This window comes from Propithecus coquereli, unplaced genomic scaffold, assembly GCF_000956105.1.
Source record: "Propithecus coquereli isolate 6110/MARCELLA unplaced genomic scaffold, Pcoq_1.0 Scaffold56, whole genome shotgun sequence".
In the NCBI taxonomy this organism is placed as follows: Eukaryota; Metazoa; Chordata; class Mammalia; order Primates; family Indriidae; genus Propithecus; species Propithecus coquereli.
The window spans coordinates 6,903,140-6,928,554 of NW_012151507.1; the positions used below are offsets into that span (position 1 = coordinate 6,903,140).

General features: G+C 41.4%; 2 protein-coding genes and 1 long non-coding RNA gene across 3 annotated transcripts in view; 2 read left to right on the forward strand and 1 right to left on the reverse strand.

Annotated features, from left to right (window-relative positions):
- DARS2 (aspartyl-tRNA synthetase 2, mitochondrial) overlaps window positions 1-5,802 on the forward strand; it is a 30,484-nt gene extending 24,682 nt beyond the window's left edge. Inside the window, exons 11-14 of the mRNA XM_012657723.1 lie at window positions 1,179-1,397; window positions 1,625-1,735; window positions 3,323-3,398; window positions 5,307-5,802. Coding sequence (XP_012513177.1) covers window positions 1,179-1,397; window positions 1,625-1,735; window positions 3,323-3,398; window positions 5,307-5,521 — 621 coding nt within the window. The 3' untranslated portion in view covers window positions 5,522-5,802. The remainder of the gene's footprint in view (window positions 1-1,178; window positions 1,398-1,624; window positions 1,736-3,322; window positions 3,399-5,306) is intronic.
- A 4,019-nt stretch (window positions 5,803-9,821) lies between these two features.
- Window positions 9,822-13,471, reverse strand: LOC105821135. Its single transcript, XR_001138048.1, has 9 exons — window positions 12,829-13,471; window positions 12,597-12,632; window positions 12,355-12,394; window positions 11,993-12,022; window positions 10,966-11,709; window positions 10,726-10,775; window positions 10,387-10,409; window positions 10,160-10,204; window positions 9,822-9,985 (listed from the first exon to the last, which is right to left on the reverse strand). It is a non-coding gene; the product is annotated as an uncharacterized LOC105821135 (long non-coding RNA).
- Window positions 13,472-15,747: 2,276 nt separating this feature from the next.
- On the forward strand, window positions 15,748-22,956 carry ZBTB37 (zinc finger and BTB domain containing 37). The gene is made up of 3 exons (XM_012657763.1): window positions 15,748-16,670; window positions 18,508-18,607; window positions 22,468-22,956. The coding sequence occupies exons 1-3, from the start codon at window positions 15,748-15,750 to the stop codon at window positions 22,954-22,956; spliced, it is 1,512 nt and encodes a 503-aa protein (XP_012513217.1).
- The last annotated feature ends 2,459 nt before the right edge of the window (window positions 22,957-25,415 follow it).

The following is a 25,415-nucleotide window of genomic DNA, read 5'->3' on the forward strand; positions in this document are numbered from 1 at the left end:
GAAGATAGAATGGGCCACAAAGTGACACCCTATTCATGTCTCCGGGCGTGTGTGGCTATTCTGACTGTCCTTTCTCAGGGAAGCTCTGCACACCATAGTTAGCACTTACTAAGTACTTCCTATTTGCCACACACATTCTGTTCGAAGCACTTTGTATTAATATATATTAACTCATTTAATCCTCGGGCCAACCCTATGAGAGAAGTACTTATACTGTTGCTATTTTAAAAATAAGAAATCTAAGGCACAGAGGTTAAAATTTGCTCACATTCACACAGCTAGGAAGCAGAGGAGGCAGATTTCTAACCCACTAAATCCGGTTCCAAAATTCACACTCTTAAATGAACCTCTAATGCATACTGCCCATAATAACAGCCAACGCTGATTGAACATTAACTGCATGCCAGCCACCCAGCAAAGCCTCCCCATGACCCTTCCAGAGCACTAAGGAAATAGTCAGAACAGCTGCCCTTCACATACCTCGTCAAGTCCTGCACCTTACATACCTTATCTCACTTCAGCCTCACAACAGTCTTTTGTAGTAGGTATTTTTATCCCCATTTTACTATGGAAAAGAGTATAGAGAAGTTAGTAAGTAGCCAAACTGGGATTCAGACCCAGGTTTATGAAGCTCTGATCCCTGTGCTCTTAATCACTGTATTATTAGGTACTCACCCAGTTGGCAGAGTTTGACAATTGTTCTCAACAATGTTGGAGTCAGATCATCCTCAAATCTTGTCTCCTGAGGCAAAGAGGATCGTATCTCTTAATCAGAGAATGGCCCGGCTTCAGGATCCATGTTGTGTCATTTGCTGCCTACTCTGTCAAGAAGTTAACTCAGGGGCCAGGTGTGGTGGCTCACATCTGTAATCCTAGCACTCCAGGAGGCTAAGGCAGGAGGATCACTTCAGGTCAGAAGTTTGAGACCAGCTTGAGCAAGAGGAAGACCCCACCTCTACTAAAAATAGAAAAAGTTAGCCAGGCATTGTGGTGCATGCCTGTGGTCCCAGCTACTTGGGAGGCTGAGGCAGGAGGATCGCTTGAGCCCAGGAGTGGGAGGTTGCAGTGGGATACAATGATGCCTGCACTCTAGCCCAGGCAACAGAGCAACACTGTGTTCCAAAAAAAATAAATAAGTAAAAACAAGTTAACTCAATGTTTGTGTCTTCTGTTTGCAGTGCTCTTTGCTGGGAAAATTACGACTGGAATGTGCTGATCTTCTAGAAATGAGAGGAGTGGTCCTCCGTGACACATCTCTGTTCTCTTTCCTTTGGGTAGTGGATTTCCCTCTCTTCCTTCCCAAGGAGGAAAATCCCAGAGAACTGGAGTCTACCCACCACCCATTTACTGCTCCCCACCCCAGTGACATCCACCTCCTGCACACTGAGCCCGAGAAGGTACCAAATCTGTATTTCCAAATAAAAAGGAAATGTGTAAAAATGGCAAAGAACTTCAGATTTCACAGTCTGAAGATAGCTAGGACCCAGTTCTGGAAGCCCCAGAAGAAATTGTGGGGTTTGAGCCAGTAGTTAATACATTGTCTCTAAGTAGCTACAGCATCTTCAACCTATGGAACAGAAAGCCAGAAATTGTCTTTAACGCAAAGGCTCTTTGAATCTTCTAGGTGCGTAGCCAACACTATGACTTGGTTTTAAATGGCAGTGAGATAGGAGGCGGTTCTATCCGAATTCACGATGCAGAGCTACAGCGTTACATCCTGGCAACTTTACTAAAGGTAACAAACATCATCTTCTAACCTGGCCTTATTTTCTTTCCAGAGTATTTGTGAGTTTTGTTAAACATTTATTATGAATGGAGGATTCACCAGATACAAAATAGCTTCAGCTCATCTCTCTGCCTTCAAGGTAGGACTTGGGAAAGTAAACAGTAATAGCTTTTTATTAGTGCTTACTCTATACCAGGCACTGTTTCTTTATATGCATTGATGCATTTAATCTCCCAATTATTTTTTTGATCTTTTTTTCTCCCACCCTGCTCTTCCCAATTATTTAATACTTTATGAGATAGATACCCTTATTCTACCTATTTTAAAGATGAGAAACTGAGGCAGATTACTTAATTTGCCAAAGTCACACAGTACAGACTGTGCCGGATTCAGATCCAGGCAGGGCCGCTCTTTAAGCTAAACCGTTAATCACAACACTACTCAAAAAATGATGCAGTTCTGAAAATGTTGATAATGTAGAGAAAAAGAAGTTTGAAAGGATTTTGTATCACTTAATAGACACTACTTTAGCTATATTTAAGGTGGGGGGTGTATTTTGGTGATAGAGAATTAGGTAATCAAGATTTGAAAAAGAAAAAGAAGAGTCTGTACAGATGCAGACCTAGGAATTTGCAGTTGGTAATTCTGTAGAATGCTCTGGGATAGATTTTAGGAAGGAAAAGGTGTCCAAGAGAGTCTGGTCCTAAAAGACCATTTTGTGGCATTAACAGGTGTGAGGTAGAATGGAAGAACTTTATATGTGAGAGCAGGACTGGAGAGCTCAAACTGCCAGACTCTCCCGTTAGCCTTAAGGGCATCGTGAAATCTGTTAACTTTTCTCCTGCCCAGTCAAAGCCTCCAATCACCAGTTTTCAGCCTCTCGTTTTCATTCCTTTCATTGTCGGCCTTTTTGAAAGAGTCAGTAAGAATACATTGCTTCTGCTTCTTCCCTGAACACCTGCGGTTCTCAGCCCTGATGCACATTAGAATCAAATCACCTGGAAAGCAGTAAAAACAACAACAACAAAAACTCACTGGTGCCTGGGCCCATACCAGACCAAAAAAGCCCTACGTGTTTGTTTGCAGCTCCCTGGTTGGAGAACCATTTGCACACACACTTCTATACAACATTTCTGTACGTACTGCCCCAGGAAACTTACGGTTTCATGTAAGTTTGGGCCTCTTCTTAGCCCACAAGCTCCCCCACCTCCCACAGCATTCGACAATGCTGCCCTCTTACTAGTGTCCTCTTCCCTTGGTCTCTGTGACAGGACAGTTTCCTGCTTTTCATCCGCCTTTCAGAGTCCACATCTCCACCTCCTTGATTGGGCTTACTCTGTGCATCATCGGTACGGTAATGGCTGCGTTTACTGAGCACCAGCCATTTTTCTACATGTCGTAATCGTCTGTGACTTGTACTCCCTTGCTAAATTGTAAACTTCTTAAGATATTTTCTTACACTTTCCCAGTGAGTCATTATTAGTTAAGTCATGTTAAGGAATTTTTCTAACTCAACTTTATTTTCCCTAAGCCTAGTGTATGGCACTCAGTGGACCTTCAGTATATATTTAAACTGAATTATCTTTTGAATTTTAGGAAGATGTGAAATTGCTCTCCCATCTGCTCCAGGCGTTAGAATATGGGGCGCCCCCTCATGGAGGAATTGCCTTAGGTAAATAACTTGTCCTTTGATAAACTAAATTGCATTCCCGCAGCACTGTGTCTCAAAGCTGGCCTTGCAGCTTGTGGTGGTGGAGGAGGGGGAGATGAGCTCAGAAGTTCTATGAGAATTTAAGTTTCTGTTTTAAGTTTTTTTTTTGATACAGAGTCTCACTCTGTTGCCCGGGCTAGAGTGCCATAGCGTCAGCCTAGCTCACCGCAACGTCAAACTCCTGGGCTCAGTTGATCCTCCTGCCTCAGCCTCCCGAGTAGCTGGGACTACAGGCACGAGCCACCACGCCCAGCTAATTTTTTCTATTTTTAGTTGCCTGGCTAATATTTTTTCTACTTTTTAGTAGAGACGGGGTATCGCTCTTGCTTGGGCTGGTCTCAAACTCCTCACTTCAAGTGATTCTCCTGCCTCTTGGCCTCCCAGAGTGCTAGGATTACAGACGTGAGCCACCATGCCCAGCCTCATATTTTTAAAATATATTTTATCAGTTATAAAGATAAAATCTAACTGATAATTTGCATTTGAAAGATTTTTTAATAGAATAAAACTGCAGGGTCTTAAGTAAATACTTCCCAAATCTCTGAGACCTCACAGACATATTCTCTGGCGTCTGGGAAGCACTGCTCCACAGTAATCAGCTTGTATAAAAATAGGAATGTGCCAGTGTCCTGATTACTGTGGTTACTCACTTCACTTGTGGATTTTTTTTTTTTTTTTTGAGACAAGGTCTCACTCTTGCCCCAGCTAGAGTGCAATGATGCACTCATAGCTCACTGCAACTTCAAATTCCTGGGCTCAAGTGATCCTCCCCCTTGGCCTCCCAAGTAGGTAGCACGATAGACGCACGCCACCACTCCCGGCTAATGTTTTTATCTTTTGTAGAGATGGGGTCTCACTGTTACTCAGGCTGATCTCGAACTCCTGGCCTCAGGGATCCTCCTGCCTCAGCCTCCCAAAGTGTTAGGATTGCAGGCATGAGCCACCGACCCTAGCCACTTTGCTTCTTTTATCAAGTGAAGAAAAGTGATAAATTCTAGGAAGATCACCTATATTGTGAGGCCCTCAAAGTGAGAAATTCTAGGAAGCTCACCTATATTGTAAGGCCCTCAACAGTAGGGACTTCCTTCTGTGTTTTTGGAGTTCCCTGCAGAGCACCTAGTATATCGTTCAACCTGTATTGGTGCTTTTAGTAAGCCCTTGCTAGGAACTTGCTAATTGCTGTGACAATTACAGTTTCTAGTAATCCTAGTAGCATGAGAACACTAGTCCTGAATACTTTTCCAGACTGATATAGAAAAGAACCTCTCAAACAAACACAAGTTCTTTAAAAAGGCAGGGAACTAGCTGGTGGTGGTGGCTCACGCCTATTATCCTAGCACTCTGGAGGCCGAGGCCAGAGGATCACTTAAACTCAGGAGTTCAAGACGCCCCTGAGCAAGTGAGACCCCCCATCTCTACTAAAAACAGAAAAATTACCTGAGTGTGGTGGCACGCACCTGTAGTCCCAGCTACTCGGGAGGCTAAGGCAGGAGGATCGCTTGAGCCCAGGAGTTTGAGGTTGCGGTGAGCTATGATGATGCCATTGCACTCTAGCTGGGGCAACAGAGCAAGACTCTGTCTCAAAAACAAAAAAAAGGCAGGAAACTATGGTTGGCTATAGCTTCTTAAAGATTTTTATTTACAGCTGGGTACAGTCGCTCATGCCTGTAATTCTAGCACTTTAGGAGCTGAGGCAGGAGGATCACTTGAGGCCAGGAGTTCAAGACCAGCCTGAGCAAGAGAGACTCTGTCTCTACAAAAAAAAAAACATTCTTATTTAAAAGTTCTCTGCAACTTTTATGGAAAAACTCAGGAATTTTCAACGTTAGATTACATTTCTCATCTGCTCTCTTTGTATTTTATTCACAGGGTTAGACAGACTGATATGCCTTGTCACTGGAGCTCCAAGTATCAGAGATGTCATAGCCTTCCCCAAATCCTTCCGGGGACATGACCTCATGAGCAGCGCCCCAGATTCTGTCCCTCCTGAAGAACTGAAGCCCTATCATATCCGGGTCTCCTGGCCAACAGACTCAGAAGCAGAGAAGAGTTCATTGAATCACCCGCACCATGCAAAAAGTTGAGCTTTTGAGTTTTGTCCTCTTTGCTTCCCCAAGGCTAAACTCAGATGCAGAGTTGAGCCACAGATCTGACCGTCCTCTCTGTAGGTGGAAGGAATCCAGGCAACATTCTTCACCACAATGAAGAAACCCAATTCTGACTTGATCACATGCATCATTAAGATTATTCTTAGTCGAGACTTTTTTGAAGTTCTTTTTTACTTGGAGAGGTGTGAAAGATAGCTCCTTGTTGGAATATTATACTGGATTTTTGTTTTTTAATCATGTTTTTCATACCCAGATAGATCACTCATTTAGGACAAAGGTAATCAAATCATGTCTTAAAATGTGGGAGAATGCTTGCCCCTGTAGTCAGTTGATGGAGGGTTCAGTTCATCAGCCTCATCAAGAGAATCATATAAATTAACGTTTTTATAGTGATATTTCAACTATAAACATAATAGAGTGAGAAGTAGCATAATAAAATGCAAAGACATCATTGAAATGAGAGTCACAAAATCTTATTCATTGTTTCACCTTGAGCAAGTTACATAAACCTTTTTTAGCCTCCCTTCCTGCTTATGTAAAACACAAACAATATTTGCTCTGGCTACCTCACGGGGCTCTTGTTGCCAGAATCAAAGGAGATAATTATATGTGGAAGATAATGTGAATGAAAATGCTTTGAAAAACTACAAAGCATTGCACAAATGTAAGATGATGATATTTTCTACCCATAAACAGATACAGATATATCTATATATAGTTTAAAATCAAACAAAACATATATCTGTACTAAAAGAACAGTTTTATGAATCAGTATTATGTTTATATTTCCATTTTTAAAGATAATAATTAATCCCTGAATAATATTTTCTCTCAATCATAACTACTGGCCAGGCTCAGTGGCTCACGCCTGCAATCCCCACACTGGGAGGCTGAGTCTGCAGTGAGCTATAATTACACCACTCTACTCCAGCCTGGTGACAGTATGAGACCCAGTATCTTAAAAAAAAAAAAAAGGCCAGGCTCAGTGGCTCAGGCCTATAATCCTAGCACTCTGGGAGGCCAAGGCGGGAGGATTGCCTGATGTCAGGAGTTCGAAACCAACCTGAGCAACAGCAAGACCCATCTCTGCTAAAAATAGAAAAAATTATCTGGGCAACTAGAAATATAAAAAAAAAAATTAGCCAGGCATGGGAGGCTGCGGCAGGAGGATCGCCTGAGCCAGGAGTTGGAGCTTGCAGTGAGCTAGGCTGATGCCACAGCACTCTAGCCTGGGCAACAGAGTAAGACAGAATCTCAAAAAAAAGAAAATAATAATTGACCTTAGACCAACCTCAAATGTATAAAAAAGACAACATGGAAGCTCATTGTGATCTTCTTATAAATTCTAATGATACAAATAAAAACTATAATAAATAATAATTGTAAGATGGGAACAAGATCTCAATTAATGATTTTGAAATTGTTCTTTTCTATTTGATCTTCACTTTTACCTTGATTTCTTGATTTATAATTTATAAATACTAACTGTAAGTTTTATATCCCTTCCTGTTTTTCTCAGTGCTCTAAGCAATATGATATTATTAAATATAATCGTTTGCTGTTTAAAAACAAAATAAGATTCACCTTCAGGTCTAATTTGTGACACTGAATAGGCTACAGTGAGTGTTCCCTACTGCAGGAAGCTGGTTTGCCATTAGGTGGAGCTTTTCCCTAAATTTGCCCTTTTACCTAATCTCTCCCTTGTTTGTGGGTGTACTCTGCAGCCAGAGTCCTTCCTGGCAGGGTTCTTCGGGTGAGACAGGGTGTCCAACTCTGCCTGCCCTTTCTCAGTGAAGAGAATTTCTAGAGATGCCCTTTATTGGGTAGGAAAACAGAATTTTACATCCATCTGTACCACATGGGTATTCTCTAATTTCTAAATATAATAAATTCCTGATTCACTATTTAGAGCCTAATTCTGACCAAAGTATTGTCTTTCTATCCTAGAATTGAGACTTATAAAAGATGCCCAAAATCCAGAGAGTATTTTTTAGGCTACAAATACTAAAGGCTATAGGTTCCCAGGAGTCAAAGTATCCTATCTTAGTATCTCACAGATCTAGTCACTTTGGGCATTAGTCAGCTTTTCATCAGACCTGTGATGAAGAAAAAATGCTTATTCTGAAATCCAGGAAAATGTCACTCTTTAAGACTTCCATCAGTGAGGTGGGGTGAATTCTTTTTTTCTTTTTTTTTGGTTTCTTCTACTACCCATTCTGTAGGTGGGGTAAAATTTAAAATTAAACATTTCCACAAAAGTTAAAGAAATATTTACTGAAGTTGAAAACAACACGACCAGGATTTTGGAATGCACAAATTAATTGTAAACTGAAAGTGAGTTTATTTCAAATCCAATCCCTTGAACTTCCTAGGGAATTGTTGCAAGTTTTAAAAACAAGGTAAGCAATTGCCAGCTACAACAGAAACAGTCATTATAAGCTTCAAGAGAGCTCTGTCCTATGAACAATTTCTCCTTGGTAAGAGATGCATCAGGCGGTATTGTTTTATGCTCTTGGGCTTTAACTGAATAAAACGATGGATCTATACAGCTATTCTGTCTTCTCCCAGAGTTCCCTTCTCTTAGGAACCAGAACTATCTATGACCACATTCCTTTCTGCTGACTTTTTGTTAAGCATAATTCATCATCCTAACGATGCTGCGCTAAGGACAGTTTTTTCTTATTTCAAAGAAGGTGAGTTACTTCATAACAGAGTTAACCAAGTATACAATAAAAATATTAAGTGGGGTTATCTGTGTAACAGTTGCATATGTAAGTCGTGCAGTAAATGCACATCTAAGTTTTCTGTATTTAAGACTATTGACTTAGAAAGAACTTGTGTGAATTAGACATACCTGGACTTAATTCCCAGCTTTACCACTTTCTAGTTACGCAAACTTGGCCCGGTTACTTATCCTTGCTAGGCTACTCCTGCTGCTTCACTTGGAACAGCAGTTCTCAAAATTTTAGTCTCAAGACCCATTATACACTTTAAAAGCTATTGAGAGGCCAGGCTCGGTAGCTCACGCCTGTAATCCTAGCACTCTGGGAGCCCAAGGCGGACAGATTATTTGAGCTCAGGAGTTCGAGAGCAGCCTGAGCAAGACCCTGCCTATACTAAAAATAGAAAGAAGATGGACAACTAAAAATATATAGAAAAAATTAGCCGGGCATGGTGGCACATGCTGTAGCCCCAGCTACTCAGAAGGCTGAGGCAGGATTGCTTGAGCTCAGGAGTTTGAGGTTGCTGTTGAGCTAGGTTGACCCCACTGCATTCTAGCCCGGGCAACAGAGTCTCACTCTGTCTCAAAAAAAAAAAAAAAGCTTTGGGTGACAACATGGCTAGTTAGCAAGGCTTGAACAATGAATCCACACACAAAGCATCAGAACTCCCAACAGACCATTTTTGCAAGAGGTGGCCATTTTTAATCCAGAATCATCTCTTTGACTAGGTCTGTCACCCAGCCTCAGCCTCCTAAAGTAGTTAGCTCCAGGCACGAGCCACTGCACCCCGCTAATCCTGTAGAGACAAGGTCTTGCTATGATGCCCAGTCTAGTCTCAATCTCCTGGGCTCAAATGTTCTGAGAATCACCTTGTCTCCCAAAGTGCTGGCATGGGCCACCACCCCCCAGCCTATGTTACTTTCTGAAAAGGTGCTTTTCAAGCCATCAAAAGATGAATGCTTAGCAATCTGTAGACCACTTAAGCACTAAATTGTGAACCAAGCGGGTATCTTTAAACAGGCAGGTATTTAATTCTGCCAGAACCCAGAGCTAGTACAGGGTCTCTTCAGGAACTTAAGTTCCTGGCAATTCACAAGCAGTACTAGCCTTATTGACCCACGTTGAATTTTGAGCTCTTGATCATCTTTCCCTTTGAGCATAGACCGTTTGAGGAAAATCACTTTTATTTAAATAGACAGTTATATATACACCCCTTACATCCCACAATTTTTGGTATTTATAAAGGCTTGCCAAGAGGCTATGGATGCAGATCTTTTATAATTCCATGGTGGGCTTTCTAGACAATATGTAGTCTCTGGGAAAAATTGAATACAACCTAGTCCAAAATTATCTTTTTTCTAGGCTCTGGCTCACTCTCCACAACCTTTTCAAAGTTGCCTTTCAGATCAAAGCTTTAGGCTCAAAACCAATTATCTAGGGATTTCATTAATAAAGAATTCTGCAAATTATATGGTTCATTCTCAAAACATCTTAGTTCACAAAAATCAGTAAGCAAAAAGCCGTGAGTCTTAATGATCTGTGTTTATTTCCACTTAAAATTAACAGGCAAGGGAACAACTAAAACATCCCTTCATTTTATTGGGTTAACTTTCGTTCTTTCATCCCATTTGGAATAACCAGTCCTCCAGATAGTTTGCAGAACTTATTAAGATTGAAAGATGTTGTTTACTCTTTCCGTCAGCATCCACGAAAGTACCTGCAACAAAAACCACTTTCAGCCACATTTCTGGATTTCAATTTCGATGGCAACTGGCGAACACAGAATATCAGATCTTTTGTTGGCATCAGGTAATCAGTGAGAGAGTTCAAGTTGGAGTGAGATCATCATGTATTCTGGAATAATGATAGTGCTATTATTTTCAATCCTCACCTTTTAAAGGGTAAGTTGCATGCTCGCTGTGGTCATATGAAATCCCTGAAAAGCAAAGATTTACATATAAATCATGGCAAAAAAAATTTCTGTGTCTTATCTGTTAATACAGTAACCTCAGAATCAAAATGGAACGGTTTTTAAGTGATATCATTCTATTTCATTTGGCAGAATCATTACATCATTGGTTACATTCCAAAGTAAACTATGTACCAAAACCGACTTACCTAGAAGTTTTTAGAAGGTCTGCCTGTTTGAAGATGAAAAACAATTCCATTTAAATTTGGCTCTACTCAATTATTCTTTTGAAGTCACACCTTAACTTTTTAAAACTGCCCTGCCACTCCAATCCAGATTAATCCAAATCCCCTGAACATTTGCTATGGGATAGTTAAGTAGCTACAATTTTACCTTTCAAGGGTATAAACTGGAACTATTACAGCCAGATACATCAGATAGGAGCGAAAGACTTAATACTGCTCATCAGTGTTAGTCTGCTGAACTATGTTATCATCATTGTATCGGCTTTAGACTACTTAACAAAACCCATACTGAGATTCCAATACCTTTTCTGAAAACTTGCTCCATGCACTGTTGTCAAGCTGACTCTTCACACCTGCAGAAATTTACTCTAATTTAGCAATAGGTACTTAACAGGTAGATTTCTAAAAAATTTTCCAATTACTGTTTCAGTTCCAAATTAATCTTCATTCTCTTTCAGAGAGATTCCCATCTGTTGTTACTTTAAAAGTCATCACTAACAGCATCTTCCTAAATAAACACGTAAAGACAAATAAAATATATACCTTGAAGGTTCTAGCTGGGCTCGGTGGATGCGTGCCTGTAGTCCCAGCTACTCAGGATGAGGCAGATCACTCAGCCTGCGAAACAGGGAGACCTTGCCTCTTAAAAGTCTCCAAAATCTTCACCTGAAATAAGTATTCCTTTAGATGCCATTTCCTAAGTTGAAGACCATTTACAAAGTAGTATTCATACATTTACTTTTTAAAAAATGTATTTAAAACTTTCATTAAACTGTTTTAATATAGTAATTCAATACTATTCACTTTTCAAAACTTTGTCCATTGGCTTTTTATCACAAGAGAACTCCCTAACACAGTTAACTAGTAAGACCACATTTCAGAAATGCCAGGTATTGTCGTTATGTTCTTACCCAAGCAAGCTGTCCATGGAAAAAAATATGTAACCAGTAGCTACAAGAAAAAAATGAGAACCTTCTTTAAAATGCTATATATTATTAAACTCTGTTCAGAATAGTTTGTTACAGGGTTCTTCAGTGTTAAATATGTCTACATGCTCATTTCAGGTCAGACATTTGATCAACATCATTACAAAAACCCCATTCGGAGCATGCACAAAGAAAACACAAAGTTAGCATTCATTAGTCAAATATAAGCTTGTAAATCTCAAGTAGCCACTTGCTCAGCAGTAAGTCCATCACTCAGCACTGTAAGCCCTGTAGCTACTGTAATGTTTTCCATTAACACTTACCCAAAATATAAAGCTGGTCCAGACAAGTCAGACTCCATCTAAGAAACGAAAGAGTGGTTTCAGAATAGTTACACATGAATTTCCTCCGCCCAAGATTAAAAATGGCCTGAAATCAGTTAGAGCTAATTAAGACCTTCATGTTCAGTCAGTATTTGCTTTATCATCATCCAGGCTGCATTTACAAATTCTGACAGTGTTTACTAATGGTAACAGGACAAGGATCTCAGCTACTCAATGTTTACTGTACATTAAGAATGTTAACTCTTAAAAAGCTGTTTGTGTCCAATTACCTATGCATACTTGGATTGTAATTTTACTTACCATTTCAGCCTCCAGCTTTCTTTTCAGTGCCTAAAAAACAGATTTTAAACACAAAATAAATGAGAAATAGATTTTAAAGGTGGCACTACTTACATTTGTTAGCAAACCCTAACCACCCCAGATACATCAGACAAATGGTAAATCTCTTCATGATTCAATCTGCTGAACTATGCAACCATCACTGTATCTGTGTCCTCTGGTTTCCCACAGATTAAATTCTTATCAGAATAATAGCAGTTCACATTTGAAAATAAGAGAGGGAAAAACTAATACATAAGCATCAACGTCATTCTGGCTATTTTCCTAAAGAAAAAGTGGGAAGTACTGGGTGAATACTGATTTTTCATACAAAAGTTTCTCACCTGTGTGTTCACAGCTACAGTGAGGCTTGCTGTTTAGGACCTGAGAAGAAACAGCTTCTTGTTAACTTAGGGGTAATTTCCACGCTTCCCAAATCACCATTTTGTGTGCCTCAGTTAAGGTAATGGTGGTTAAGATTCTCGTCATTCTCGCAGTCAAGAGTAGCAAATAAACTGTCATCATTGTGGCACATTCACTGACTTTCAACCTAACTTCCCTTTCAGTGGGCATTTCAATAACTTACCTCCGCGGCTCCTCTCATCACTCGTTTGGCAGGTAACTAGAAAACAGGCAAGATGCAGGTTAGAACCGCATTGCAGCCAAGTTGAATAAATATCAATGTTCCAAAAATTAAAGCCTCAGAATGGAATTTCAGAAATCCCTTCTGTCCACTACTCTTAAAACCATCACAGGCTTAATGAAGACCACCTTTAAGCAAATCTCCCCTTTTCCACCAAATTTTCCCCCATTCTTACCTGTCCGTAACAAGTCATCAAAAGCCACACTGCATCCAAGCCTACCACCATCCCTAAGGAAAAAACGAGGTGATTTTAAAATCACTGTTCCCACGTTGCTATCACGTTTCTGTTACCACTTACGCAATTGACTTTTACCACCCGTAACTGCACGACAGGTAAGGGAGGCACTTAATGTTACAAAGGAGAGCACTGCACCCAGTTAACCACAGATGGCAACTATGGCGGCACTGCGAAATGGAGCCACTTGGAATCACGTGGACTAACACACCACCCGCCTTCCCGAGAACGAGCGGCTGACGGTGGCTCGGGCCGCGTCCTACACAAAGGCCCACTCAGTCCACTCCTCGCGTTCCGCCATCAGAGCAGTTGGCATTCATCAGCATTCTCAGATGTCCCTACCAACACAGGCTTCATCAGAGGCAGGGAACGCGAGCCGAGGTTTGTCCGCCGTTCGGCCCCAACAACCCTCTAGGGTCGCGCCTGCACCAAATGCGCAATCCCTCACCATCGTCCTCTTGGGGACACTGTAAAGCCGCGCGACTGGCCTAAAAGTGCCAGTCAGTTTAGCCCGACAAGGGCTGGAGGACCGAGGATCCGAACCAGTAACCAGTTACTCACTTAACGCCCCGCAAAACACTACTTACCGTGAGCAGACGCCCAGCTTCGAAAGAACGATATGGCGCCCGGGCTATCCTATATAAAGGCTCTTTTGATGACGTCATGACGCACCGTCCCGCCAGCGTCCGCTTCAGCCCCTCCCTTTTTCCTTCCTTCGATCTCCACCTCCTCTTCCAGGCCCACCTCCTCCCGCCCTCTAAGCCCGCCCCTTGGCCCCGCCCTACCCCGCCATTGTGGGCGGAGACAAGACTGCCCGGGTGACGCAGGGCTCCCGCCCTCCACCCGACAGAGGAGGAAGAGCAGAGAGGGGAGGGGGCGCGAGGCAAGCAAAGCGCTGGGGGAGGGGAAAGGGGGGGTGGTGTAAGGGTGAGTGATTTCCTTCCGGCACGTCGCCCGCTCCGGGGGAGGGGGTGGGGGGTTTCACTTCCGGGACGGTGTTCCGGCCCATTCCGGCCCATTTCCACCCCCGGAGGTAGGTGCTGCTCCTTGACTGGGGTCGGGCCCCGCACCCCGGTCCCGGTGCCCTGCACCGGGGCCCTCTCGCCCCGTCTCCGCCGCAGTCCGCTTCTGGGGCGCTCAGCCACTTCCCTTCACCCCGCCTGAAGGCACCCGGCGACCTCCTACCCCCTCGGCCCCCGGCTGGGCTGAGCCGCAGGACCCGCCCCCTCGCGGGGCCCCTCCCTCAGGACCCCGGGATGGGCGGCCCCCTCCCCCACCGCCGCCGGGACACACCCAGCTACACACACCCACCTCGGGGCAGCTCCCCGCCCGCCAACGCCTCCCGCCTGGACCGGGTCCCGGGGCGCCGCCCCCTTCCTAATCCTTTGCGCTCACCTGAGCACTCCCTCCCCGGCCCGACGCCTTGCTCCCCTCTTCTCCAGAGTTCCTCAGTGACATTTCGCCCTTCAGCCAGTTCGCATCTCCCCATGCCTCCTAACGCAGACGAAAGCTGCTCAAGTGCCGGAGTGGCCAACCCCATGCCGTTCCCGATTCTCCCTCTTACAGCCGACGGTAGAGAAAGACTACTCCAGGGGCTTCCTCCTCACTGGGGAATTGCCGGGAAGAGCAAACAAAAAAGGCGCTGGTGTAGGCTCCAAAATAAACACATCTGAATTCATGATGGCATCGACAGAGGCTCTTATTGGATTAAAAGTTTCAAAACAAACAATAACGCTTTGGAAAAAGGTCAGATTGGCTAAAGTTGGTTCTTGAAAGCAGTGTATACACTTCCCTATTTACTGATAAGTGTGTTGTAAATGCGGGGCAGGGCTGTGAGCTTGTCATGAAAAGTTCAAGTTTCAGGTCTTATGTAACTGTGTAATATCTTATAAGTTCATGGATAAGTGGATGCGCATTGGGCTCCAGTCAGTGTCACCTTGTTAGAATTTATGCAGACTTCTCTCAACTGTCGAAGACTTTTGGATGCAGTTTCAGCCTTAGTGTTTCAGCTATTTTTTAAAAATATTTTAATGAAAAAATTTTGGGCATACTTGGCAAATGCTCTATTTTTTTTACCACCTCTGGGGAACTAAATTTCAGAATCAAAGCATCATCACCACCCTGAAATTTCCAACCTTGAATTTGGATAGAGGCAGATATATGTAACTTTTCCGAATTCTGAGAACTGGACTTCAGGTTCTCTACATCTTGATTGAGTCCTGACACAGCTGTTGAATTTTTCCTAACCTGTTTGCCTCCAAGTCCTATACCCAAAGCCTTTTTGTGGAGGCTCTGACTCTTAAGCTTAGAAGTATCGGCCTGCATTCATGTGGGATATTAGTCACTTTATAAGCATAACTCATGCAGTATGTAGTAAAATATTAAGAAGAGGAATATTTAATCAAGCCATCTGTGTAGAATTACATTTATTCAAAAAGCTTATTCCTTTCCTCCTGCAGAGAAGAGTTGTAAAGTTGTTACAGGATTTTATATTGTCTGCAAATACCTTATGGCTAACACTTAAAAAAAAAAAAAAGTGCTTCCCCCCCCCGTTTGAATTTCTGTTTTGATGTTGTATACAGTCATAGCTTGAATTTTTAGGAGTCTAACGATCACTTTTTAGTCTTAACTGTATCCTCCTGTGAAACCTAGACTAAAAACCTGTTGGTAATTCTATTTCCACATCTAAACATAAGGAAAGTATCTCTTTTTACTTGGAGATTTTGAAACTTTACCAAATGATATTTTTAAATATGTTTGAACTGCAAAGCATCGAGTGGTAAAATTATAATTATTAATGAGATTATGGTTTCTTCTTCTAGCAGGGTTGAATGCTTGCCTGCACCCTCAGGCACGACCATGGAGAAAGGTGGGAACATACAATTGGAGATCCCTGACTTCAGCAACTCTGTCCTGAGCCATCTAAACCAGCTGCGCATGCAGGGCCGTCTCTGTGATATTGTGGTCAATGTGCAAGGACAAGCTTTTCGGGCTCACAAAGTGGTACTGGCTGCCAGCTCCCCCTATTTCCGGGATCACATGTCCTTGAATGAGATGAGTACTGTCTCCATTTCAGTCATCAAGAACCCTTCTGTTTTTGAACAGCTCCTTTCTTTCTGTTACACAGGGCGGATATGCCTGCAGCTGGCAGATATCATCAGCTACCTAACAGCCGCCAGTTTTCTGCAGATGCAGCACATTATAGACAAATGTACACAGATCCTAGAGGGAATTCATTTCAAAATCAATGTGGCTGAGGTTGAAGCAGAATTAAGTCAAACAAGGACAAAGCATCAAGAGAGACCTCCGGAGTCTCACAGGGTTACACCAAATCTCAACCGCTCCCTTAGCCCACGACATAATGCCCCAAAGGGAAATCGGCGAGGTCAGGTTAGCGCTGTGCTGGATATCAGAGAGCTGAGTCCTCCTGAGGAGTCCACCAGCCCTCAGATAATCGAACAGAGTTCTGATGTAGAGAGCCGGGAGCCCATTCTTCGGATCAACCGCGCAGGACAATGGTATGTGGAGACAGGAGCAGCAGACCGGGGGGGTCGGAGTGATGATGAAGTTAGGGTTCTTGGAGCAGTACACATTAAAACTGAAAATCTGGAGGAGTGGCTTGGGCCTGAGAATCAGCCTTCCGGAGAAGATGGGAGTAGTGCAGAGGAAGTCACAGCCATGGTGATTGATACCACAGGCCATGGTTCTGTAGGACAGGAAAATTACACTTTAGGGTCTTCAGGAGCCAAGGTAGCTCGGCCAACAAGCAGCGAAGTTGACAGGTAAGTTTTCTTTTTGTTTTGTTTTCCCATCTAATGGCTATTGTGTAGACATTACTAAAGTGGGCCCTCGGTGGTACAGAGAACATCTTCCTTGCCTGATGTTCTTAGCCGAATAAGTTGATGTTGGGGAAATTGGAGGTGTACCAAAAGACTTGCATTCTTATTTTTTTAAAGCAGGAAGCTCCTAGTCCTGAAGTATTCACAGTGTTGTGAGAACTATGGTAAAGTTAGACACTTCCATGAATCAGAATAGCATCTGCAGCCACACTAGGATCAGTAATTGCCAGGGCTTCCTCGCGATTCCAGGCAGGGAGCTGATCATCAGCTGGGAACCTGGCAGCATTGCCCTTCCTTGGTATGTTATCACACAGGTAGGTGGCCTCGGGGAGTTTCACTTTCCTTTGTAGCACTGTTTACTTTTCTTTGCCCCATTTACCAAATTAGAGGAAGTATGGTACCAGCAGTAATTGTTCTATTCAAACTAGTAAAACATGATAATTCCAAAGAAACTCTTTTTGGATGTTTTTCATTTCTTTTTTCACATGTCATTTGGTGATATCTTTGCTGTTTTCTTTCATGGGTGACTGCTGCTACCACAGACTTGAGAGTCTTCTTTTTTTCACCGGCGCTGCTATGCTCTCTGCCTCACTTTTCCCTTTCTAATACATTGAATTTGTTAGAACATTTGTTTTGGTGGAAATAGCACGAGTTTTAATCTAAGTCAATTGAAAGAAAGTCCTAACTGAAAGAAAGAAATATTACTAATTGAGATTGGTAATATTTGTTCTTTCCCTCTGTTAAAAATAAATTAAAATTAACCATATGAGCAATGAAAACTAAAGAAGCTATTACTTTGATTCATATCTGGTCTTGAGAGGCAAACGTGTCACAGACGTTCAGGTAGTACATTCTGTGTCTACTTCAGGTAGTCTTAATTTGAGTATTTTCCTTCTTATGTCCTTAATGGTTAAAATATTCTTGAGCGTAGAACTTACTGCCCTCCTATGTTAGCACTATTGTCCTCCTGTATTAGAACTATATCTGAAGTGATACTAGGCCAGGTGTGGTGGCTCACTCCTGTAATCCCAACACTTTGGGAGGCCTAGGCGGCAGGATCACTGGGCCAAGAGTTCGAGACCAGCCTAGACAACATAGTGAGACCCTGTCTCTACAAAAAAATTTTTTAGCAATCAGCCAGGCGTGATGGTGCACGCCTGTAGTCCCAGGTTCTTGGAATTCTGAGGCAGGAACATCGCTTGAGCCCAGGAGTTCTATTGAGGCTGCAGCTGTAGTGAGCTATGATCCGCACCACTGCACACGCCAGCCTGGGTGACAGAATGAGACCTTGTCTCTAAAAAAAAAAAAAAAAGAAAGAAAAGAAGTAATACCAGCTTAAATGCAAAGATTTTTAATCTCCATGATCTATATCAACAATCTGAAATGTATAACAGGTTATCATGGGGCCTGGGGGAAGAAACAACCAAAAACCTAATAGTTACAGGGAAGAAACGAAATTATATGCTCAGTTTTAACTTATTCTTTTACAGTCTCTCAGTACTTGTGTAAGGATAGAAATCTTATATTTAGCTTTAGCTTCACCAGCTCATATGGTCTGTCTGCTATGTCATCTTGCATTTCATTTATATTCACTAGGGCAAACCTTTACCTTATTTCAAATCAGATCCTGTATTGACTCTGTGAAAGTATTTCTCAGTTACCTGTCGTTTGGTTTATTCCCCCTTCCTCAGCCATAGAATAAAGAGGGGAGATATCACCATTTTTTAAGTTCTTTGACACTACTCTTCTATTAGTCCCCTTTATGCTCCTCTTCCGACAGATTTAGCCCCTCCGGCAGTGTCGTTCCCCTGACAGAGAGACACAGAGCCAGAAGTGAGTCTCCTGGGAGAATGGATGAGCCTAAGCAACCCAGCTCCCAGGTATGTAGTTGTGGATTTAGGATTGCCGTGGTGGTTGGAGGAATTGCCACTGTGTCTGAGTAGAATATAATGAATAAGAAAGGAAAGATGTAGGAGAGGTAATAGTGGCCCTGTTAAAGTATTGTACTTGATTACTTTTTTCTTTATTCTTGCTTGTGAGCATTCAGGAAATACACTTTTGGTGTCAGCAGAGTTTGGGAAGAAAAAAAGATAACAAGATTGTGAAACTCGGCCGGGCGCGGTGGCTCACGCCTGTAATCCTAGCACTCTGGGAGGCCGAGGCGGGTGGATTGTTCGAGCTCAGGAGTTCGAGACCAGCCTGAACAAGAGCGAGACCCTGTCTCTACTAAAAATAGAAAGACATTAATCGGACAACTAAAAATATATAGAAAAATTAGCCGGGCATGGTGGCGCTGGCCTGTAGTCCCAGCTACTCAGGAGGCTGAGGCAGGAGGATCACTTGAGCCCAGGAGTCTGAGGTTGCTGTGAGCTGGGCTGACGCCACCGCACTCGAGCCCAGGCAACAGAGTGAGACTCTGTCTCAAAAAAAAACGGCAGTTACTGCAATTAGTATCTTAAGGAAAGTGTTATTAAGGAGCTTTTAAATACAGTTGTTAAAGAAGTTAGGAGGAGATAACTCCATACGTAAATACAATAGGGATAAGAACTGGACTTCTGCAAGAGTGTTTACCTGGCTGAAGCAAAAGTACGGGCTGTAGAGAAATAGGAGATAGGTCGTAACTGTGTGGGGATGATATTGGGGTGATAGACATGACTTAACGTGTGAAAGTTTATTATGGTGAGTCTGCTCACCAGTCATTTCCCCCTACCACAGAGAATCAAAACAGGCAAGGACTACTAAAGTTACACCTTTACTCTAAAATATGCTGAAGCTTTTTCTACTATATGAGGTTAAAATACTTGGCTTAATTTTCCAGGTAATTTATAATTTTCTAACCCAACTTTTCCTACGACCCATCAACATTCACTGTCTGTGTCAAACAGACTTTCTCCATGTGTCAGAACCACATCAAACTTACTTCTCTCTCTGCATCTTGAGTCTGAGGTGCCTCATTCATCCCAGGTGTCTGGGTCCAGCGAAGGCCCAACACCTACTTTTATCTGCCCTAACTAGCCCAGTCCTATTTGAGCTTTCTTTCTTAAGCCACTATTACAGCATTTACAAAATACAATATAATTTTTCCTAATTCTCAAGACTCATATAAATTATTCCTTTCTTATTGCTTTACTTTTGTGCCTCCTATTAAATTGAAAGTTCTTTGAGAGCAGAGACCACATTTTCTAATCTTTGTATCTCTGACATTGCCTTATCAGGTGCTCAATTAACAGGAGTTGTTTTACCTCTAAGTAATTCTGACTAACTAAGGTTATTTAGTAGGTGCCCAATAAATAGGTACCTACTAAATAGGGGGTTATTTAGTTACTTGTGAAATCCCTAATTTTAGAGATCTTTAAATAACATTAATACAGCAAGTTATTTTTGAAGCCTCCTCAGTTCTTTGAGTCTCTGATTAGTCATTGAAGATAAGGATGGTGGAAGGGTTTGAAGTCCATGTCAAGAATCTAGACTCATGTTTGTTTTGGAAATTATAGAAATCATTTATTTATATGGAATAATTCATTAAGAAATAATTATTGAAGCAGGCATTGATCAAATTCCTGGATATTTAACAATGCAGAATGTGCCTGTGCTTAAAGAGTTTACACTCTAATAAGTAATTGCCAAGTGGGAAGAGTGAAATGATCCACCTCTTAGCAAAAGAGAGAACCAGAAGGCAGCCATTTTGCTCTTGTTTCTGTTTAAAGTTGAAAGCAGTAAAACTACCACAGATAAGTTTCTGCCTTTGACGAGGACCCAATTTACCTTTTTTGTTCATTTACTTTCCTTTTCTATTGCAAGTTTACTGCAATAATTTTTTAGATGAGACCAAGCATAATGTGCAATTTTGGGATTATAGTTGATCACTGATTACTAAAATGCATTTTCAGCATGTGCACAATACTGGTATGACATTACTTTCCTTAAAGTTGGGCAGAATTTTTAGGGTATTTTTACCTTCAAGATTATAAATAATATGAGTTTGTAATGTTTAATAATAGCTAACATTGAGCTACATTGAGCACTTCAGTATATTAGTTCATTCAGTGTCCAAAGCAACTAGTGAGGGAGAGATGTTATTGTCTTATATTCGTTTTACAGATGACACTGAGGAATAGGATAGTTAAATTAACTTGTTCAAAGTCCCACAATAAATAGAACTCAGATTTGAACTCAAGGTTCCAGCACCCCTAATTGCCACAATGGTATTATGCATTCAAAGTATTTGAAGGTACTATTATCATATTTGATTCTTATGAAATTCTTATAAAGATGGCAAAGTATGTGTTACCCTTTGTATTTTATGGATGGGAATACGGAGCCTCAGAGAAGTTATTCTGTGTTTTGTCCTTAGTTACCCAATTCCTTTTAGTATTCCTCGTTCTTTATATGGGCTCAGTTTTTATTATCCAGGGAATTGAATCAGAAAAAAATGTTATATAAAACAAATCAGAAATAATCTAAAACCTCAATCTTGTATTCAACCCTTGACTTCACATACTGCTTTCCGAACTTTTGAGAACTGCCTCTGTTTGAAATGCTGAAGCACACTGTCAGCTAGCATATGAGAAAGGAGACAAAACACACTTTTAGAAATTAAAAGGGCACAAGATTAATTGCTAACTAGATGAATCTTTCTCTAGTTAATTCAGAGTCAACATTGACATTTTCTTCTCTTTACATCGGGCTATATTAAGCATATATAATAAACATATATCATCTCTTTCTACATGTTTAAAATATATAATTCCCTCCCACATTTTAAAAAAGTTTTTTTAAAAATACAGCAACTTCAGAAGTCAGTAGGCTAAAAAAAATCAGTCGTTTCCTAATGATGATATTTTAATGTAGAATTTTGAGTGAAAAGCATTTATAAATCCAAGAATTTTCAGTTATTCATTGAAAGGAATATATTGCTGCTCTCTCCCAGCTTTCAGGTAGGAGGAACCTGTGCCTTCAGCCAATTTACTCTGAGGTCAGTTAAACTTTGAGTAGTCGTTACAACGAAGATAATCTGTTGGTATGACATCAAAATATTTTTGGATAAGAAGGAATACTATCACCTACAAATGGTACACATTTTTATAAAGCAAGCTACTGCTGGAGTAAAATATGGTATTAATGATAATGTCATAAATAGAATATGTTTGCCATTATATATTTTATACTGCATGGTACAGTAGCCATTAGCCACATGTCACATGTGGCTGTTTAAATTTTAATTATTAATAATAGCAGTTAAAACTTTTTAAAAATTCATCAGTTGCACTAGCCATATTATAAATGCTCAATAACCACATGTGGCTAGTGGTTATTGAATTGGATAATGTAGGTTTTAGAACATTTTTATCATCACAAGAAGTTCTGCTGGACCAGCACTACCAAAGTTCTTGATTGTCTAGAATGTAATTGTGAGATTAGGATCCAGGGGGTGGTATCGGTGGGTTCAGATTCTCCTGTCACTATAAAATAGTAAATTCAACAAGGGTTTAATAAGCATCCAGTTTGTCAGCCAGAAAGTAGTTTTACTGTGTTGTCCTTTTATGGTAATGGAATAGAGTGTCCTCAGATTTTTAAAGAATTATTATACTACTGTCTTTACATTTTGGTGTTCATTTACTATTTGGTTTTCCACTAAAAATAGGCATATATATTAGTAACAGGTAAAAATGGATTCAATTGCTTTTAATATGTTTGCTTAGTAATATATGTTTGTTCCTATTTCCCTCACCTGGCACAGGTAGAAGAGTCAGCAATGATGGGAGTAAGTGGCTACGTGGAGTATCTCCGAGAGCAGGAAGTGTCTGAGCGGTGGTTCCGGTACAACCCTCGTCTCACCTGCATCTACTGCGCCAAATCTTTCAACCAAAAGGGAAGCCTGGATCGCCACATGCGCCTACATATGGGGATCACACCATTCGTCTGCCGCATGTGTGGCAAGAAGTATACCCGGAAAGATCAGCTGGAGTATCATATCCGCAAGCACACAGGCAACAAGCCCTTTCATTGTCACGTTTGTGGCAAAAGTTTCCCCTTCCAGGCCATCTTGAATCAGCACTTTCGCAAAAACCACCCTGGCTGTATACCCCTGGAGGGGCCTCACAGCATCTCCCCTGAAACAACTGTCACATCTCGAGGACAAGCTGAGGAAGAATCACCTTCACAGGAAGAGACAGTTGCTCCTGGGGAAACTGCCCAGGGCTCCGTGTCCACCACTGGGCCAGATTGAAACATCGAGGGGGAGGGGGCAGACCCTCTTCCCCTTTGGGCCATAAGCAGCCAGCATCAGGGCCATGGGCTGGTACTTAGATTCACAAAATGCCACATCGCTAGACCAGAAGATGCTCTCAAGATGTTGCCAAACTAGAGGATCAGCAACATACACAAAAGCACTAAAGGCTCTACCCCTCCTCCTTCCCACCTCACACTTTGGAAAATACTCAAGCAAATCAACTTTTCTAATTCAGGGATCAACAGCCTTGGTTTGTTACCTTTATAAGAAAAAAATTTTTTAACAAAACAGTGATAAATGGTCATTTATCCACCAGTCATGTTGAACACTGTACTTTGGTCCATGTCATCTTCGTGGCTATAATTGCCCAGATTTTAAAAAATGCAGCAGGAGCCGCAGCCATCGGAAGCAGCCACCACAAGCGAGAAGGAGGTAGTCATGATGCTGACGAGGAGGAGGGATTTTTCCTCTTCCTTCCCTGCAGGACATGCATTTACATTTCCAGAAAAAACAAATGAATGCTGGTGATTCTTACTGTTTTGAAAGGTTAGACTTTATCTTTGCCCTGACTAGGTGTATAATACTTTGCCTGATTGTTTCATAAAATCAGCCATCTTGGAGCAGTATTCTAGTGGGCAGCGTCACCTGAAGCACTTTAGGCAACTGGAAATGGAATGAGCAGCAAAGTGTTTGTAATGGGCACTGCTGCATTTGGGGGCTTGAGTGCCGCGTTGAGGAAGGCAGGAGCAGGGAAGGAAGCGTTTTTATGTTTTGCAAATGTCGAGCAGCACAGAGCCATACTACCACTTCCTGACTGGTATTTGTAAACCATAGTGCTATACATCCTTGGGTGTTAGGAGATGGCTCTAGTCCAGATGAGTTAATGTGTTAGGCTGACTACCAAAGTTTCATCCAGTCTCTTCGGCTCCTAGTTTTACATAACAGCAATATTGTACGTCAAAAATGTCACTTTCCAGTGAGATGAGCCTGGATTGTATTTTTAAATCCACAGGTCTCCATATTTGATAACTTTTATATGAAGTTTTAAACATGTTTTTTCTGCAGTATTGTGGTTGAAGAAATTCAACACTATGGTTCTTATTGCAACCACAATTCCATTTCCTTCTACATATGTAGTAGTTTATATTTTCAGTCAAATAGAAGAACCTCACTTAAACCTATGTCTTGGGTCTGCAAACCTAGTAATTCATAAACCAACCATCAGCAAATTGCTGGTGACTCCAAGAGCTTTGCTTTTTAATAATACACTACAGGGCACTTACCAGAAAACATCATGCACAATCATGTTGCAATAAATGATCAAGGGATCAGTTTTTATCAGGTTTGGTTACTTAATCATTCCTAAGATTTTTAAAACTTTAAGGGACCTTTTTAGTAATTCTGGGTATTTCTAAGATTCTTAATCCAGCATTGAGAAAAAGATCTTACCGAATATGTAGAGCTGTAGATGCCCTGTCTTGCATGCAGAGAAGGAAGGAGGTATATTAAGGGATGCAGGCAGATAGATGCTTACGATTTACAGTGCAAAGAGAAAAATCTAGCTTCTCTTGATGAACCATTAATTTTTTTAAGCATTTAAATATGTAATGGTTTAAGAAATTGTTTTGGTGCAGAGGCATAAATGACTGTAAAAGAGATTGGGAGAGGGGCAGGTCATACCTGCACTGGTGAACCACTTGTGAGACTGTTAGTCATGTGTTCCTTTCCTGAGAATGCTTTGTAGTATGTGGAAAAGTGGGTAGAAACGAATGACATTTATTTGAGGTAAGAAATTGGAATGCAAAGTGTTGCTTTTAAGCAATCTGAGAATTGTACATATACATACAGCTGCACCCTATCACTAGAGAAAGGTTATTTTCTCTTCTGGAAAAGCATAGAAATGCATTTTTTATAGGAATGTAATGATGCTACCTTTAATAAGAGCCTACCCTTAAAGGCAGCATTGAAAATATATTTTGTCTTTAGGAGACATAGACTGGGGCATCCTCCTCTTTAGTTGGACAACAGCATGATAGAGTAAAGATTCTCCTAGAGCCATCTTTAGGGACTGGCTATGCTCTGCAGCTTAGAAAAGATAGAGCTGAAATTAGACTAAAATCTTTAGGGAAACATTTCAACTGGTAATAAGGCTTTCAATGGATTTTGCCATTACTGAATAGGCAGGGAGGTGAGAAGTACAGAATATGCTGCTGTTAATGGAACTTTACACCTACCAAAAGAAATTTAAGTCCATTCTACTTTTGAGGAATAGTATGCTGGAAAGTTCTTTGTTGCTTTGTTAATTTCTTAGATTATATGTGAGAATATAGAGCTTTTTAAACTATTACCAAATTTTAAAGGTGAAGTGCAGTAATTTCTGTAAAGAGAAACTTTGTAGCATTTGTCAGTACTCCATCCAGGGTTAGCAAGAAACATCTTAAATGAAGAAGTAGGGA

Bases quoted from the DNA above. Each gene is read 5' to 3' on its own strand.
- ZBTB37 (XM_012657763.1), top strand. From the start codon at position 15,748: ATGGAGAAAGGTGGGAACATACAATTGGAGATCCCTGACTTCAGCAAC. The intron at 16,671-18,507 runs GTAAGTTTTCTT...CTCTTCCGACAG, and splicing joins ACAAGCAGCGAAGTTGACAG to ATTTAGCCCCTCCGGCAGTG. The intron at 18,608-22,467 runs GTATGTAGTTGT...CACCTGGCACAG, and splicing joins CTAAGCAACCCAGCTCCCAG to GTAGAAGAGTCAGCAATGAT.